Source organism: Lycium barbarum, chromosome 5 (genome assembly GCF_019175385.1).
Source record: "Lycium barbarum isolate Lr01 chromosome 5, ASM1917538v2, whole genome shotgun sequence".
Classification (NCBI taxonomy): Eukaryota; Viridiplantae; Streptophyta; class Magnoliopsida; order Solanales; family Solanaceae; genus Lycium; species Lycium barbarum.
In genome coordinates this window covers 9,993,714-10,011,012 of record NC_083341.1, presented here as the reverse complement: position 1 = coordinate 10,011,012, position 17,299 = coordinate 9,993,714, and the positions used below count along the sequence as shown (strand labels likewise).

Sequence of the window (17,299 nt, the reverse complement as noted above, 5' to 3'; positions counted from 1 at the left end):
TGGGCTTACTTACCCTCCTACCAAACGACCCCTTAAGGTGTTAGTTTGAGGGGTATTCTTGAGCCAAAAATATAGGTTAGGGGTATTTTTACACCAATAGGTGGATGAAGGGTATTTATGAGTCATTTCTCATACATTAGGGGTATTTTTAGCCCTTTTTTAAAAATGTTACAGCTGATACCTTCAGATAGGGGTGGGTAAATTAGCCCATGACCGTCTAACCCATTCAAGTTTGGTAGATCAATGACTGCCCATTTTTCTATTAACTCAGTCTATTTTTTGACCAGCCAAATTCAATTTATCTAAAAATTGAGCTAATATATAGCCCAAATTATGAAAAATCTTGTCACAATTGAGCCTGATAGTTTTACGTGCCAAAGTGAGCGAGAAAGGTAAACGGACGGATTTTTAGCAAAATAGATGCATAAAAGGCATATTTAGACCTTTTCGGGTAGTCCAGGCACATTTTTGGTCCTTTTCCGTTACTACAATACACGAAAGCACAAAAGAAAGATACAGCTTGAGAACATTAATAAATCAGCGGACAAATTGCTTATGGAATAAACATCCCATGTATACAGCACACATGAGATTTAGAAGCTAGAGAACATTAGCGATCATCTTATCTTAACACCGGGTGGCAACCCAAAAAAAAAGAACAGAGAAGCCATTACCTTTTGCTCCTAACAATATTATGTCCCACTTTGAATCGGCTGCACCTAATAACTGCAACATTCCAGTTCAGGTCAAGAAGAGAACCAACGAACAACTCGAAGACAAAACCCACCGAGTTACAAATAAGCTTGATAGAAAAAAAAATGATAATCATTCCAGATAAGAATTATCAAGTTCTACAACACAGTAGCCTCAAGATACTATCAAGAATGCATGTTAACATGTAGAAATTGGAAAGAACATTTCTAGGCTTATACAAGTACTATAGGCAATTTACAACATCATTATAACATTGACAACTTGCCAAAAATCAGCAATATAACAATAATTTGATCGCACTGTCATCTTTTTGGTAATCAACTACCACCAAATGAAGAGTTACAAAGCCATAGCTAGCTACAACACAGCTTAGCTATCTCAGGGGTTACAAACAAAACAAAAGACCAGACAATACAACAGGAATCACACATCACTAGCAAACTAAGAAAGAAAATCTAAGAAGGTATTTCTGCATAACTGGTACGGCTCTGACATAACAGGAGTAGGCAATGACTTTAGCAATGGCATCATAGGCAGTTGACCTTCCTTCAAAGAGTCTGGCATTTCTTTCAGTCCAGATAGAGTGTACACATTCAGCCAAGATGATTTTAAAGAAGCTGGTATGAAGAGACTTCCCTTTAGCATTTGAAATAGCCCAGCTCATATACTGATCCCATGTAGTAGCAGCCATCATTGGTCCCTGTGGCCAATCCAGCAATCTTTTCCACAAGTTCCTGGCAAAGGGACACTGCACAAACATATGTCCCAGGTATTCATCGTGATAGTGACACAAAGCACATTTTGGATCAGCTTGTATTCCCCATTTGAGCAATCTATCCACAATTAGGAGCCTGCCACGGAAGTGCAGCCACATAGTGATTAGCACTGTCATCTTGAAATATAGAAGTGCAAAACTCAAAAAGTCAAGGCTAAGAAGAGCTTTGCATTATTAAAAAGACCAGAAGTGCAAAAGATATTTGTCTCTGCCGTATAGAAATCCAGTGATGAATGTACAGCAAAGACATACAGCTTTAATAGAAATACCTAGCAAATATTTGTCTCAATGTTGTGTACGCAAGCAGTGTTTCCTCCTATGATGGCTATGTCCTTTCTCGTCAGCCAAACACGAAGATTCTTTGTGAGTTTACTACCATAGAGAGATTAACTTCTACCTATTATTGATATAATATTGAGTTGTGTAGTTTCAACTAGTCTAAAGCTTATCAGAAAGGCTAGACTTTTTTTTGAGGAAGGAAATTGTATTAAAACAACAACACTAAGAAACAGCTGAAATATGTACAGGTGTGCAAAAACCAAAACAAACTTCAAATAAAAATTCAACAGAATCAACATATTGAATTTGCAAGTCAAACTGCATATAAGTTATGCCTAAGTTTTAGGACTTCAAAAGCTCGAAATCGACTTTCTTAAGAAAAAGAATTTTTTTCCACATCCTCTACCAAAACATTACGTGGAACCATATGGTTATTATATGGATTATTTTCCGGGAGCACCCAATATCCTAACATCCGCCCTCAAGCGAAGCAGTGAGTTTACTACAACAAGCTTGTCTCTGAGAAGTGAAAATTGCCAGCCGGCAAACTTTTTGTGAATGTGTCTGCCACTTGGTCCACAGAGCTAATGTATCCAACCTGAAGATCCTTTGAAGCTACCTTTTCTCTTACAAAGTGAAAACTGAGTTCAATATGCTTAGTGCGAGCATGAAAGACAGGATTATCTGTAAGATATGTTGCTGATAAATTATCGCACCAAAGTTTCGGAGCAGCAGGCAGAGGTACATTTAACTCTTGAAGAAGGTGTTGCAACAACGTTATCCCAGCTGTAGCAGCAGCTAAACCCATTCGGATTCAGTGCTTGAACGAGCAACAACCCTCTGTTTCTTGGCGCACCAAGAGACCAAGTTGGGACCTAAATAATTACAATCTACGATCATCCGGACATCCAGCCCAATCTGCATCAGAGAACCCATTTATATGAAGTGTAGGAGAATGCTGAAATTGTAGCCCAAGATGCATAGTACCTTTCAAGTAGCGCAACACCCTTTTTAGAGCTTGAAAATGAGCTTGAGTTGGAGAGTGCGTGAATTGGCACAATTTATTAACAGAGAAGGAAATAGCTGGTCTGATGATGGAGACATAATGAAGAGCACCTGTGAGACTTCGGTAAAGAGTCAGATCACTGAAGGGTGTGCTACCATGTTTGGACAATTGTTGACCAGCAACAATTGGAGTTGAGATGGGTTTTGCGCCTTCCAAGTTAACCCGATGCAGTAAGTCTCTAATATACTGTTTGAGAAAGAATCAAGCCATGAGTGTTAGATGCAACTTCAGCACCTAGGAAGTAATGCAGCCGACCCAAGTCCTTCAAAGCAAACTCTGAGGAGAGTGAAGTAAATCAGAAATAAAATCATCCGAGCTTCCTGTGATAATTAAGTCGACGACATAAACCAGTATAACAGTGAGGTTAGTACCAGATTTTCGAATAAATAGAGATGAATCTGCTTTGGACGCAACAAAGACAACTTGTAATAAAGCTGCATTTAACATCTCAAACCAAGCTCTAGGAGTTTGTTTAAGACCATACAAAGCTTTGTGAAGACAACAAACATGAGTAGGAAATTTTGGATTCACGAAGCCGGAAGGTTGAGTCATGTAAAGCTCTTCTCGTAAGTCACCATGTAAAAATGCATTTTTGATGTCAACCTGACGAAGAGACCATCCTTTTGATAAAGCCAAAGTTAGAACCACTCTAACAGTAGTAGGTTTCACAACGGGGCTAAATGTGTCGTGGTAGTCAATGCCTGCTTCTTGATTAACCCTTTCGCAACCAAACGAGCCTTGTATGTCTCAATAGAATCATCAGGATTCAATTTTAGTTTGAAAATCCATTTGCTACCAACAATATCCTTTGCCGAGAATGCGGGTACAAGAGTCCAGGTGCCTTTTGGATGGGAGCATTGTACTCCTCTTGCATAGCTTTCCTCCAGTTGGCATCTTTGTTGGCTTGAGTAAAACACGTAGGTTCTGGGGGGGAAGAGGCGACTGTGGAAGAGGGTACTTGGTACTGAGATTAGCTTGAGGTTGAGAGACCTTGGCCTTGTATCTTGTGACCATGTGATGTGTATTGGAAACTACATCAGTGGTATGTTTGGGTTTTGGTGGTTGTATAGATTGAGGATGTTGAGGAGGCACTGTAGGTAAGTCCACTGTACTGTTTAAGGGTGGCAGAGACATCGGTGATACAGAAGGCGAAGTGGGTTGAACTTGTGACAATCTAGGTGTGTAATTAGTTGTGGAAGTGCATGGATAAATGACATGCAATGTAGAAAGTGATGTAGGAGGAGAATGGGTTACTGGAAGTGCAGTACTTTGACCAAGAGCAAATGGAAACACGGTCCATCAAAAATAACATGCCAAGCGATGTATAAACGATCAACAGAAACATGAAAACACTTGTATCCTTTATGATATTGGCTATAGCCGAGAAAAACACATTGAGAAGATCTAAAAGCAAGCTTATGAGATGCACAGGGCCTCAAATAGGGATAGCTAGCACAACCAAAAACTTTCAAGAAAATTGTAATCAAGAATTTTCTTATGTAATTTCTTGGAAGGTGAAAGACTGTTAAGGACAGGGGTAGGCATCTGATTGATGAGATGCAACAGCAGTAGATAAAGCATCATCCCAAAAGGAGAGAGGAAGTGAAGCATGAGCTACCATAGTTAAGCCGGTTTTAACAATGTGACGATGTTTTCTTTAAGCAGAACCATTTTGTTCACGAGTATGAAGACAAGATACTTGGTGTATGTTCAAAAACTTTCTGATAAAAGTTTATTACCTATTTATTATATGCAATACATGATCAAAAAGGTTAAGATAGATACTAATGAACAATGAAGATTAGTTCCTACCTCAGCCTTCCTCTTCTGACTCTTCATATGCCTCTTCCTCCTCCTTGCCTGATCACACTCTTCCTCATAGTGGCAGATTCAGGATTCAAATTTAATGAGAAAACAAATTATGCTATAAGAATATTCGCTAATTGCTGGTTTGAAGCTAGAATTCAGTGATCATAACTTATCATACTACACCAGCGGACTAGTATAAAGTACATACCAGAAGTTTCTCCATTAAGAAAATTGTGAATAAGGTTAGTACTGATCGCGTCCCATTACAACATACTTTGGAAGCAAGGAAGTACAACAATTATATAAAAGCAAGAAAGATACATCAATTGATTCTGAAGATAAATGACGGTTGTAATGATTTTAAATAAAAAAGAACTCAAGTACTGTTATTGTCAAAAATAGCTCAACAAATAGAGTAAATAAAGCAATGTGTCGGACTCTAATACAAAGTTGGTGTGACCCAAGTCGGAGGACAAACAGGACTGAGGGAAACAGCCTCATAATGCAGCTGGATGCTGCCATCCGCTAAGTTGCAAACCCCCATGTCCAAGCCTCCTCCTTCTGCAAAAATGAGATATGATTCGAAAAAATCGTCTGTAAAATAAATATGATTGGGCTTGATTCCTGGAAATTGAGATGCTTGGATAGAAAGAGAAGAATTAGCACCCAGGAAAAAAGCTCTGTCCCCTAATTCCTTGGTTTGCGTTACTTTTACTTTGCCATCAACAGCTATATCCACCTGGAAAACTCGAAAAGCTGTTGTCCCATATATAAGCTTCTCCCCATCCTGAAGCCCCGACGCACCTTCCCAGGGAACGTACGTCAATGGAAACCTCATCCTTGTGTCACAATCATCTTTGACGGCTTTTACGCAAACATCATCTCTCACAACTACAAATAATGATCCTAGTGATTCTAGGATGTATAAGTTACCTATAACTTCTAGAGGATCAAATGGTAGCTGCGTCACAATATGACTTTTTTTAGTGGGTTCAGGGCCAGCAACATCACAAACTACGACCTGGCAGCGATAATTGACAGCATAAAAGTGGCCATTAAAATATACCACATCAACAAATGGAGAGTGGTCGGCCGCAACCCAACCAATCCGGGTCCATCTCGAATCAGCAGGTCGCCAAAAACTGAGGAATCTAAGGTTTCCCTCAACGACCATGAGAACGAAGTCAGATGTATGAGAAGGACTAGCTGACAAAACCGCCTTACGAATAAACGTAAATGGAAATCCAGTCTCGTGTTCGTCGTAATCTTCTGTGGTATTTTGATGCGGCAATTGAATCTGAACACCGGAGAAAGGATGTAGTAAACTGATTTCACCCTCGTCTTTTCCGACAGTGATAAGCCAACCCATGGACTCCATACATCGTTTTCCAGTGGCTTTAGGAATCCGCTTATTCAAAATCATACCATTATAGAGACTGAAGAATTTTCGACAGTCTTTATCTTCTTCCTCTTCAGCTAACATCAGCCATGGAATTCTAGGCAGGTCACTGTTAAAATTGTTCTTGGTAGGTACTGAGTGCCAGGATTTGCATACAATGCCAAAATTTAGGAAATCTTCAATCAAATTGATACGCCTACGGATGAGAACAAGCAGATCGTGTTGAAGTTCCGACCAATCAGGCATCTCTTGAGCCATGGCAGTAGACAGGAAGAAATCTATAGCTTCAAGAAAAGAAGAAAAATAGGAGGAAATCTATGGATGCCAATGCCAACCGTGTACTGTTTATATCATGAGTCAGAGAAAGTAAAAACCCTTAGATTCCTAATCCAAAGTACATTTGGAATCCTAGGAGACCTATGATTGCCCTTCTAAGTTCATGTTTATTACAGCTTTGCCACTTTTCTTTTTCTTTCTTTCCTAGTTCGACTCTAAATTTTAGGAATAATTACTTGGAGGTGCTGCTCGCCCATCTAGTTAACCAAATATAGCCAATTGTCTTATTCTTTCCAGTTCAGCCCAAAATCTAATTTTCTTTCTCCCCAAAACATTGCTGCTCTACTGACTGAAATTGGAAACTCAGCTCAGAGAGAAAAGAGGAATCTTGCAGAGAGGAGTATGATTTCTCATAAGAAAAAAGAAAAAAAAAATCAAACAACCCTTGAAAATCTTGATGTGTTGTATTGTTATTCTAAAATGGTGTGTTTGGTATGAAGGAAAAATGTTTTCCTTTATGATGAATTTCATTATTGTTGGTTACTAATCCCTCTGAGAAGAAGAAAGTTGGGATTTTTGTGGTGAAAACTAAGAATTCTCCCATAAAGAGTTAACCCAGAAAGAAAAATGATGTCTTTATTTTCTTATCACAGCTCTGAGCTTCAATTTTACTCTTGTTTGGATGCTTGTTAACTATTGTCTTTTGTTTATAAACAGTTATACAATACAATATTTATACATTGTTATACAACACATATATATTATTTATATAGTATATACACTGTATAAGAATGTATATGTAATGTATAATAGTGCATAAGGTGTATATGTACAGAGCAAACTTATATATAGCTATACACATTAGACACCGATGATGTAGTGGGCTACATCGATTGCAAATTAGATGTGTAGGTCGTATATATGAGTTATTTTCTCAAAATTATTTTATTGTTATTGCCGAGCTCAGTAACTTGAGCTTGTGACACAAGGTGGGGCTCGGAGTGGGGCAGGGGAGAGGGGGTTGGTGGAATGTTGGGCAATTTTCTGGCCTGCCCTGTCCAAGCACAAAGTTGGGTCTTGTGGCCCCATAGAAAGAAAGGACTGCGCGATTCCTAAAGTGGGGCAGACTGCCCTCCCGCTCTGTGCGGCGGAAGGATAACAGGCTGGTGTCCTTCAGGCCTAACAAATGCCTAATGGGCGTTTTTTCAAAAAAAAAAAAAAAAAAAAAAAACAGTGGCGACGCAACATCAGAAGGACAAAAAAAAAAAGCAAAGGAGAAAACATAAAAAGGAAAAAAAGAAAAGAGAAAAAAAATATGGTTATTTTCTTCCACTTTAGAAATTAATGTCAGAAGATTCATATAGTAATTATTAAGGAAGACGACAAATTACTTTATTAGAAAAAACTAGGATCCTCGTAGGAGAAATATACCAAACATAAATGTATTAAAGGGTTCCCCCCACCCCCCACCCCCCACCCCCCACCCCACACACACACGGACATATATATATATATATATATATATATATATATATATATATATATATATATATGAAATTCAAAGACTATACAGTATGTATAAGTCGAATAATACAATATATTTATATTTACCTAAGCTTGAACATGCTTGATACAAGTAACAACGGTGGCTAACGGTTGAGGGTGGTCAAATCAAATGAAACAATCCGAGTACAATTCCCTGTTCTTTCATTTTAAATGACTCATTTTGAAAAACAAAAAGGGAATTTTTACGTGCTATAGCTAACATATAAGAGGTATTTTAGTATAAAAATCACACTTTGAATATATTACCATACTATAGCTAAAACACATGTTACTGCTCGTAGCTATATTGTGTATTTCAATTCCCATCTTTCCCTCTCTCTTCTCCGTCACCCCTGTCTCTTCTCCCTCACTGTCGGCTTTTCTCTCTCTCTCTCTCTCTCTCTCTCTCTCTCTCTCTCTTCTTCCTCGCCCCTCTCTCATCTCCTTCTTCTCCAGCGAGAAGAAGTCATCCCTCTGGAATTCTCCATCATCATCGTTATCACCTCCTGCGGTTTCAGATCTGGCCGTCATCACCTCCATTTTGGATATGGCCGTTGTCGTCATCACCTCTGGCGATTTTTGGTTTTGGATCAGTATTTTGTTTCTCCGGCTTTATTCTATGAAATTTAGTGTATCTTGTGTTTCTGAGTGTATTTCTCAGTTTCGGATAAATTTAGTATATCTTCGGCCGTCAAACAACAAATATAGTGTATTTTTAATTTAATATAGTGTATTTTAAATTTAGTGCATCTTGTATTTCTCTGTTTTGGATCAATTTAGTGTATCACCGGCCTTCATCACCTCTATTTTGGATATGAGTGCATTTTTCAGATCTGAGCTCGAACACATTCAAGTACAGTCAAAACATAGTTGAATACGTCGTTGGTGGCTGTATTTCGGATCTGAGATCTGGTCATTGTGAATACGCCGGTGGTCGCTTTATTTTGGAGCTCGAATACATTCAAATATAATTGAATACATTCAACCAGTTTCAGATCTGATCGTTGTCGGACATCGCAACGCTGGCGATCTTGCTGCTCAGAGCTCGAAAATAGGCAAATACAATCAAAACAAAAGGATACGTCATTTACTCATGTATTTTAAATACAACAAAATTAACAACATAGCTGGTAAGTACTAGCTACGAAATGTAATAACCGAAACTATAGTTGTATCATGTTAGACCCCTATAAACAGTAGCTATTATGTAAGTTCCCAACAAATAAAATAGGTGAAAAAAATCGAGCCCAACAGACCCCAAAACATTTAGCCCAACTATCTCTCTCCTCTTCCAGAAGAAATTGCACGGTTTAACCTTCAAATTGGTTGGTCTTTAATTTTTGTCTCTAGCAATCGAACTTATGCCTAGTGTGTCATAAGTTCTTTAAGAGCGCGGGCATAACTTGTGGCTTATTATAATATGAAAATATATATTTATGTCCCGCAAAAATGTTATTTGTCTTGAGGGACAAAAATTAAAGACCAACAAAAAATAAGAAAGACAACGAGTTCCTTTATAAAAAAAAAAAAAAAAAAACTAGGATCCTGATAGGAAACATACCAAACATAAGTATATTAAAGGATTCCGTAAACATACATACATATACACACGCACATATATATAATGGGCAGCTGTCCGTGCATGATTTAGTCTGTATTTATGTTGTTGTTGAGAAATTTGGATGTTTCCAGTACAGTCGTTGAGAATGATGTGAATTTTGAAATATGAACACATTTGGATCCAAAGTAAAGATGGTAAAATATATTTAATATTAAGCCTTTTAAATAACAGATATGTATATGATATTTAGTTTGTACCACAATAGAAATATTTAGACAGTGGAAGCTGAAGGTAAAATATTCTGGAGATCATTCTTCACTGAAACAAATATTTTCAACATGCAGAGTAGTGACCACATTGATTTTTTATATAAATAAAGGCACACTATTCACATGTATTTACACCAAAAATTTAAATAGTCTACGATTGCTGCGGGCTGTCAAAGTGCAGTTGTATATGCCACACCATAGGCGTAGAGACACACTATGCACACTCATTTACACAAAAAGAGAGATACTTTGTTGAGGCGGTCTATTATATTAGATTGGTATGGCTATTAAAATCCAACTATACGTGACACACCGTATCAGTGGCGGAGTAAGAAATTTGGCGAAGAGTGTGCAAATTTTCTTTTCACTTGTGTTAAGGGTGTGCAAAATTAGAGATATACTCATAATAATTAACATTTAGGGTGTGTTCGGTATGGAGGAAAATGTTTTCCTAGAAAATAAGTGAATTTCCACCTATTTTCTCATGTTCGTTTGGATAGTGAAAAATAAGTGTATTTCTTACTTATTTCCTCATGTTCGTTTGGTTGATAGAAAGCGTTTTCCGGAAAATACTCATCAAAGCCTCACCAACTCCAACCCAACCCCATACCCCATACCCCAACCACACCCCACCCACACCCCACTCCCACCCACCAACCTACGCCCCCACCCCCTTCCAAAAAAAAAAAAATCTTTTGATTTTTTTTTGTGTTTTGCACTCCCACCCCAACCCTCACCAACTCCAACCCAACCTCATACCCCCCACCCACAACCCACTCCCACCCACCCACCCCTACGCCCCCACCCCCTCCATTTTTTTTCTTGTTTTTTGCACCCCCACCCCCAACCACTCTCGTAACCCATACACCACCCCCTCCCCCGCACCCTACCCCCCGCCCACCCACCCCATCCCACTACATTTTTTTTTGAAGTTTTTAATTTTTTTTTCTGAATTTTCTACACGACCACATCCCCCATCACTCCCTCCCCCATTGCGTGGAACCCATACCACACCAACACCCCCCGTCCCCAACCCCAACATTTTTTTTTTGAAGTTTATTATTGTCTTTTGCGGGTTTCTACACCCCCTACCCCAGAAAAATCTTTTCACCACATCCCCCCCCCGCCCCCCCCCCCCCAAAATAAAACCCATCACCCTTTCCAAAAGTTCTAATTTTTAACCACGCAAATATTCAATTTTTATAATTGTCAAGTTTTTTTCAATTTTTTTTTGGGGGGGGGGGGGGGTAGGGTGCGGGGTGGGGTGAGGTTGGGGGGTGCAAAAAAACAAAAAAAAATGTCAAAACTTTTTTTTTCAAAAATATTAGTAATTGTTTTTTTTTTGGGGGGGGGGGGAGGGGGTAGGGGTAGGGGTGGGGTGGAAAAATTTTTTTTGCTAGGTGGGGGGGGGGGGGGGAGGGCGTAGGGTGCGGGGTTTGGGTTGGGGAGGGTGCAAAAAAAAAAACGTCAATTTTTTTTTCAAAAATATTATTTTTTTTTTCAAAAATATTAATTTTTTTTTGCAGGGGGGTGGTGTAGTGGGTGAGGGGGTAGGGGTGCGACAGGTAGGGGTGGGGGAGGGGTAGGGTGCGGTGTGGGGTGCCAAAAAAAAAAGTCAAAACTCTTTATTTTCAAAAAAAAAAAAAAAAATTGTGTGTGTGTGTGTGGGGGGGGGGGGGGGTTAGGGTGCTTTGGTGATCGGTGAAATGAACTTGTGAACTTGTTTTCCCTACTTTTATTAGGGAAGTCATTTTCCCTAATTTTGAGGAAAATATTTTCTAAAATTTTTAACCAAACGAACATGAGAAAATTGAAAAACATTTTCTTGAAAATGTGTTCCTCCATATCGAACACACCCTTAACCTATCTACACTACGTAATTTTCCGGGAAAGGGTGTGCACCTAACCACCCTTTGCCTAAGGAGGCCCACCCATGCGCCATATGATTGAGCTTCACCGCGCTCAAGCGTTGTTTTCTGCTATGTATGCAATTAAAAAATGTATTGCAAGAGAACAAGCAGATTATAGAATATGTTATTCAAATAATTGGAATGCTTATTTCGTGTTTCTAACATTTACTGGTTTTTCATAGGAGCGGGTGATGCCAATTTTTGTTTCTTACTTCCCTCGCCGGGAAGCACAGACGTCGAGCATTCTAATAAAAACTAGTGGGTATGGCCCGTGCAACACGATATCATTGTTACAAACAACTGCCCGAAGGAATCATTAAGCTATCCAGGACCCCAGCTAAGAACACAGCTTCAACATTAGACATAAATATTACATGGCATGTTTAGTTTCCTATAGTGGTAAATACTTGCGCCTGTTCAAATGATACAAAAGGGCGGACTGTGTTATTACAAACTGTATCCCGGTTCTACTGCACCCTTGTAAACTTTTTTACAATTTAGATACAACCTCTCAACAGCACAAGTATGAAATCATCGCAAGTTGTAACATACAGATGATATAGTGCAAATCGAGCTATAATACCGCATCATTGTGAAACATATATGGTGTTTAAAATGTCTCCATTCTCATGGCGCCTTTGCACGTGTGCTTGATGTTTGTCCTCATGGCAAGAGTGGCAAACGATCCTCTAATAACTCTAATGGGTACCTTGAGACACATTACAAAAAAATAAGTAATAATAATAATAAAGATATAGCCACCGCCCTAATAGTCGTAATGAGTGAATGATTACATATATAATATTATGCCACGATTGGAAGCCAACTATTTTATTTTATCAACACGAATGCGGTTGTGCTGTGTTGCTCTATCTACAGTAACAGTCAAAATTTTCACCAAGCTACGCAAGTGTCTAACAAACATAACGACATTAAGATTAAACAAACTACATATCATAAAAGAGCTACTATGAATATGTTTTGCTCAAGAGACAGTGATTCTAGATAACAAGGTAGCCCTGCCATAAGTTGTAGGTACCAGAGTAGAAAACTAAAGCATTACATGCTGGAAGGGGCGTTTAGCAACTTTGAAATTTGATGTTTGCAAAATACTAATCTACAATCTGCTTAAAGAAAGGAAATAGAACTAAGACAACTTAAAAACGAATTGGATTTTGAAGAAATATCTCGGGGCACTTTAATGTATCAATCTTGTATAAAGCGTATAATAGTGTATAAAAGTGTTTATACACAAATATGGGTTAAATCGGGTATTTACACACAAAGTATGGGCTAAATCGGCATATATACCTTCAAAAATAGAGATAGAGTGAAATTTTTCCACTGATGATTAAGCAGTCCCTATTCTCCGAAGCTAACTTCAAGTTGGTAATGGCTTCAACCATTGACTCCTTGCCACCAATGTCACAAACCTACAGTCCTGTTGAAGGCTTGAAGCTAGTGGATCAACTGATTAGGCAGTTAGTAGTTCTTGTATATAGTTACACCCTGTACTTAACTAATTTAAATTAGCTGTGGTTAGTTAGTTAGAGGGGTTTCTTAGTGCTAAGCAGATAATTAGTGGAGAATTTTTCACTACTCAGATAGAGGGGTTTTAGTTGTAAGATTTCTAATGAAACAATCCCCAGAATTGAACAAAGGCATCCGAATTGAAGCAATTCACTCGAAAGGAGAAGAGCGTCAAGCAGACTCAACTCTACCTCCAGAGGGCTCCGTGGATAAATTTGAGGTTTCCACCCTAGTGAAGGACATATAAGGAAATAGAACTAAGAAAACTCAAAGATAAATAGAGAATGAAGCTACACAGACGCACATATATAATATGAATGTATATGTATATGAATTTTGTGGCTGTAAATCATTCATAAAGTGAATTTGTTTTCAAATTAGAAAAGAGATCATTCATTTTGACACGGACTAAAAAGGAAATAGGTTTAAATAAATTGAAACAGAGGGAGCATATCAATTTCTAGGTGTCTCTGACAAATAAGAAGGTTAAAAAAAAATCAAAGGAATCGACAGATTCAACGATGAAGGAAGGAGAGGCTAAGAAAAAAAGGGAAAGAAATGGATATCAAACAGAGGGGAAAATAGCAAAAGAACGAAATCTCAAGCTACTTCGAATCGACAAAATGGATAGAGCAAACATGAAAAGAGACAAAGAACTCTCTACCACACGCAAGTAAGACTATGTGAGCTAATGAGTAAATGACAAAGATATCCTTGATTCCAGTTTTATTGACTTAAAACATCCACGTCGAAAAATCTAACTTAGAAGATATAACAATATGGTAAATGAATGATTAGCGTAGTTTTGTAAGAGATAAATCATGATTCCGAACACAATTTCTCATGTAATGACATCAGCCACCTTTAAAAAGTACAAAGCATATATAAAGAGGTATTGTCAAGCCTAACATATATATCAATTTCTTCTAGAATATTGAAGTTATGAATGTGACTTTTCAAGAGGTTCAGCGGAATAAAATAATTTGGCCATACTCACTTTCTTGGTAAATAGTTTTACTGTGTTATTGAGATTCGAGAGTCGAGAATCATATAGTACTTAAGAAGATCGGATGTTTCAATTCTCTAAATGATTTGAATTAGGTAGTCAAGTTGGGCAGCATGAAATTCGAGCAAACAACAATACTATATCATATACCATACCATTAACAGTCAAAGTCAGTTGTTAGAATTGGTAAATCAGCATTCATAGCACGCAACTATATATATATATATATATATATATATATGGAAAGCACTCAAATTGAGCAGTATCAGCCGAGGAAAAGAAGAAAGCTAAATAAGCATACCAGTCACCCACGGGCTTGCTCGACGATAAGTGCTCTTCATTTAGCGAAAGAAAAATGGTCTCATCGTTAATTGCCAAAACCTCATGACACGCAGTAAGCATCGGCCTGGCTGTTGAGCTTTCATAAAGTCATAACATAGTGATAAAATGTTACACATAGAGAGAAGATGTGTCACGCCCCGAACCATGGCCTGGGCGAAACACGGCACTCGGTGCCTTATTGTATGTGATCGAGCAAACCACATGGCTTGTTGAATCATCATGAGGCATAACATGAGCGGAATATAACGTGAATGCATGATGAGCCTTTATAAAATGCAATAAGTCATAATACTTAATCAAAATACTTGTTTAAACATGAGTGCAGAAATAACATGAATGAGCCAAAATGGCTATACGACTCCGAAAGTGTGACATGACATAACTGACTTATCTAGTCTATGAAACCTCTAACATAATTCTGAACATGGAAAACATACTCGCTGGGACAAGGCCCCCAGCATACCTTAATGCATAGCTAATCATAAAATAAAGAGTTGACAAAATCCCGAATGAGATGGGGCTCACCAATAAGCTGATACGAATGCTGTCCTACTGAGGCGATGCGTCGTCTTGTAAATCAGTACCTGGATCGTGAAATGCAAGCCCCCAGACAATAAAAGGGACGTAGCACATTGAATGCACTGGTATGTAAAGTAACTGAATGAAATAACATGGCACATGAAATAACATGATAAAGGCTGAAACTGAAACTGAAACCTAGTCATGAATATGAGTATCTGACATGAACATAAATACATATATAACATGAGTAAAAATATTTTAAGTTCGGAGAGCATTAATATAACCGATATGTAACCACCACGTTAGTACGTAGCGTCTGATCTCTGTCCGATCAGCTAAGCCATCTTGTACCTTGTCGGGGTACAAGACATAAACATGACATGAATGGATCCAAATCCCTCAATGTGGAAAAATATAAAGGTATGATCCTAACTGGGCGGAGCGATCCTTATCCTATGGTGGCAAACGTAGTTTCAGGCTGTCTGAGCCTTCTTGGTAATCTGTGCAACTCCCAAAAACATGAACATGATATAATTAGCTAAGAAGCCCATGAATTTCATAAAACATAACTTGTATTAAACATGAGTATCTTGTATCATAGGATGGATATAATAATATAATAAAATCTCATGAAAACTTGTAGACATGTAGGATATTCATGAAAATAAGCATTACATTTAATAACTTGCATGTAAGAACCCATGGAATGCAAAGTATGGGTTTTCATGGATTACAGACAGATTCTCAATAACCAAAAGGGACTATAAAGAATACAATAATGAAGTAATCATACAATTATAGTATATCATGGTACATGTACTTAGGGTTAACATAAACATGGCTAAAACCCTAGTTTTGGTGTAACTTGTATGATCATGGAAAAACGTGGCATGAGGAAGAACAAAGATGTTCTCACACGTGGATAGAAACCCTACATAACTAGTAATACTCCAAAACTTGAATTAAAGACTTGAACTTTGAAGAAGATTTCCAAAATCTTGAATTCTTGAACCTTGAGATGGGTTTTCTTGAAAAACCTAGGTTAGGGATGATGATTTCTTGTTTAGATTACAAGAATATATATGAGAATTGACTTGGAATGATTAGAGTAGGCTTACCTTGGTATTCTTGATGATGGGAGAGGGTAGGAGGTCGTTCTAGGGCTTAGGGATGTGAAGAATGAAGTGAAAAAACCTTAAAACGAAGTTTTAAAATTACTGTCTGACCTATTTTACGCCCCATTTTACGGCCTGTAAAAGTTTTACGGACCTTAGATCCCACCGTAAATCAATTACAATAATTTGGGCTTTCTAGACCAGTTTTATGTCCTAAATATACGGCCCGTATAATTTTTACAGCCCGTAAATTCCACCGTAAATCGACAGAACACTGTTTTAGTTAAACGGGCATAACTTTTTGTAAAGATATCTTTTTGACCTCCATAATATACCGTTGGAAAGATATTTTAAAGATCTGCAACTTTCAAGAAGGAAATTTTCCCAAATTACTTACAGATTTTTTCGTATACTCATTTTAATTGAGATATGGTGCAAACTCACTTGAAAACACGCTCCGTATGGTAGCTCCCGACTTTCCTTTGCTCAAGGACTCTTCTCATGTCTTGATTGGATTTCAAACACCATTTATACACTATTCAAATTGGGTTCATCATACCCTCGTCTTACGAGTCAAATCTTAGCCCAAATGCACGAGGTGTTACAAGATGTTGGCTTGAACAGAGCAACACGCAATGGAGAAGACCCATTAACAGAGAAAGCTAGAAGGCAATGAAACCTCATAAAGAAAATGATGCACATTAAGGATGATCTAGCACGTTTTAGAGCAATGAGGAAAGGGAAAGGGAAAGGGAAAGTGAAAGAATTGATGTGCTGGCGATTGATTTCTAGGGTTGAAGTACACGTTGGTAATATGATGTCAAAAGTATGAAATGCCCTCAACTTTACTTTTATTAGCAACCATGTTGAAACCATCTTTTATTTATGTAAAAAATAATAAATATGATTTTTTTTTTTTAGTGCAAGATAATACCACCAGTGTGCCACCCATTTCGTATGGCATTCTGAATAGCGACCTTTGCAGCTGAAGGCTGAATAATTTATCAGCAAATTGTCGCTTGATATGTTCGATAGGCAGTGTTTTATTCTGGAGAGAAGGTAAAAAAGAGAGCACATTGATTAGGATCTACTTAATACAAAGAGAAAGTATGGAATTTTTTTATTTTTTATTTCAATGCCATATATGTGCGCGGGACAATTTCATATATATGTTCAGCTGT

At 37.9% G+C, this 17,299-nt stretch overlaps 2 protein-coding genes and 1 long non-coding RNA gene across 5 annotated transcripts; all 3 read right to left on the bottom strand.

Moving 5' to 3' along the window:
• Window positions 1–994: 994 nt before the first annotated feature.
• LOC132640394 (uncharacterized) lies at window positions 995–4,774 on the bottom strand. 3 transcript variants are annotated; one of them, XM_060356976.1, is made up of 4 exons: window positions 4,647–4,774; window positions 2,756–3,110; window positions 2,485–2,686; window positions 995–1,565 (listed from the first exon to the last, which is right to left on the bottom strand). In XM_060356976.1, the coding sequence occupies exons 3-4, from the start codon at window positions 2,574–2,576 to the stop codon at window positions 1,148–1,150; spliced, it is 510 nt and encodes a 169-aa protein (XP_060212959.1). In that variant the 5' UTR covers window positions 2,577–2,686; window positions 2,756–3,110; window positions 4,647–4,774; the 3' UTR covers window positions 995–1,147. The 3 variants fall into 3 exon arrangements, with proteins under 3 accessions (XP_060212959.1, XP_060212957.1, XP_060212958.1); XM_060356974.1 differs by having other exon boundaries at window positions 2,485–3,110; XM_060356975.1 differs by lacking the exon at window positions 4,647–4,774 and adding an exon at window positions 3,206–3,346 and having other exon boundaries at window positions 2,485–3,110.
• Window positions 4,775–4,844: 70 nt separating this feature from the next.
• On the bottom strand, window positions 4,845–6,970 carry LOC132640393 (F-box protein At2g26160-like). Its single transcript, XM_060356973.1, has one exon. The coding sequence runs from the start codon at window positions 6,298–6,300 to the stop codon at window positions 5,083–5,085; it is 1,218 nt and encodes a 405-aa protein (XP_060212956.1). The 5' UTR covers window positions 6,301–6,970; the 3' UTR covers window positions 4,845–5,082.
• A 4,971-nt stretch (window positions 6,971–11,941) lies between these two features.
• Window positions 11,942–14,297, bottom strand: LOC132640392 (uncharacterized). Its single transcript, XR_009582221.1, has 2 exons — window positions 12,915–14,297; window positions 11,942–12,312 (listed from the first exon to the last, which is right to left on the bottom strand). It is a non-coding gene; the product is annotated as an uncharacterized LOC132640392 (long non-coding RNA).
• Window positions 14,298–17,299: the final 3,002 nt, after the last annotated feature.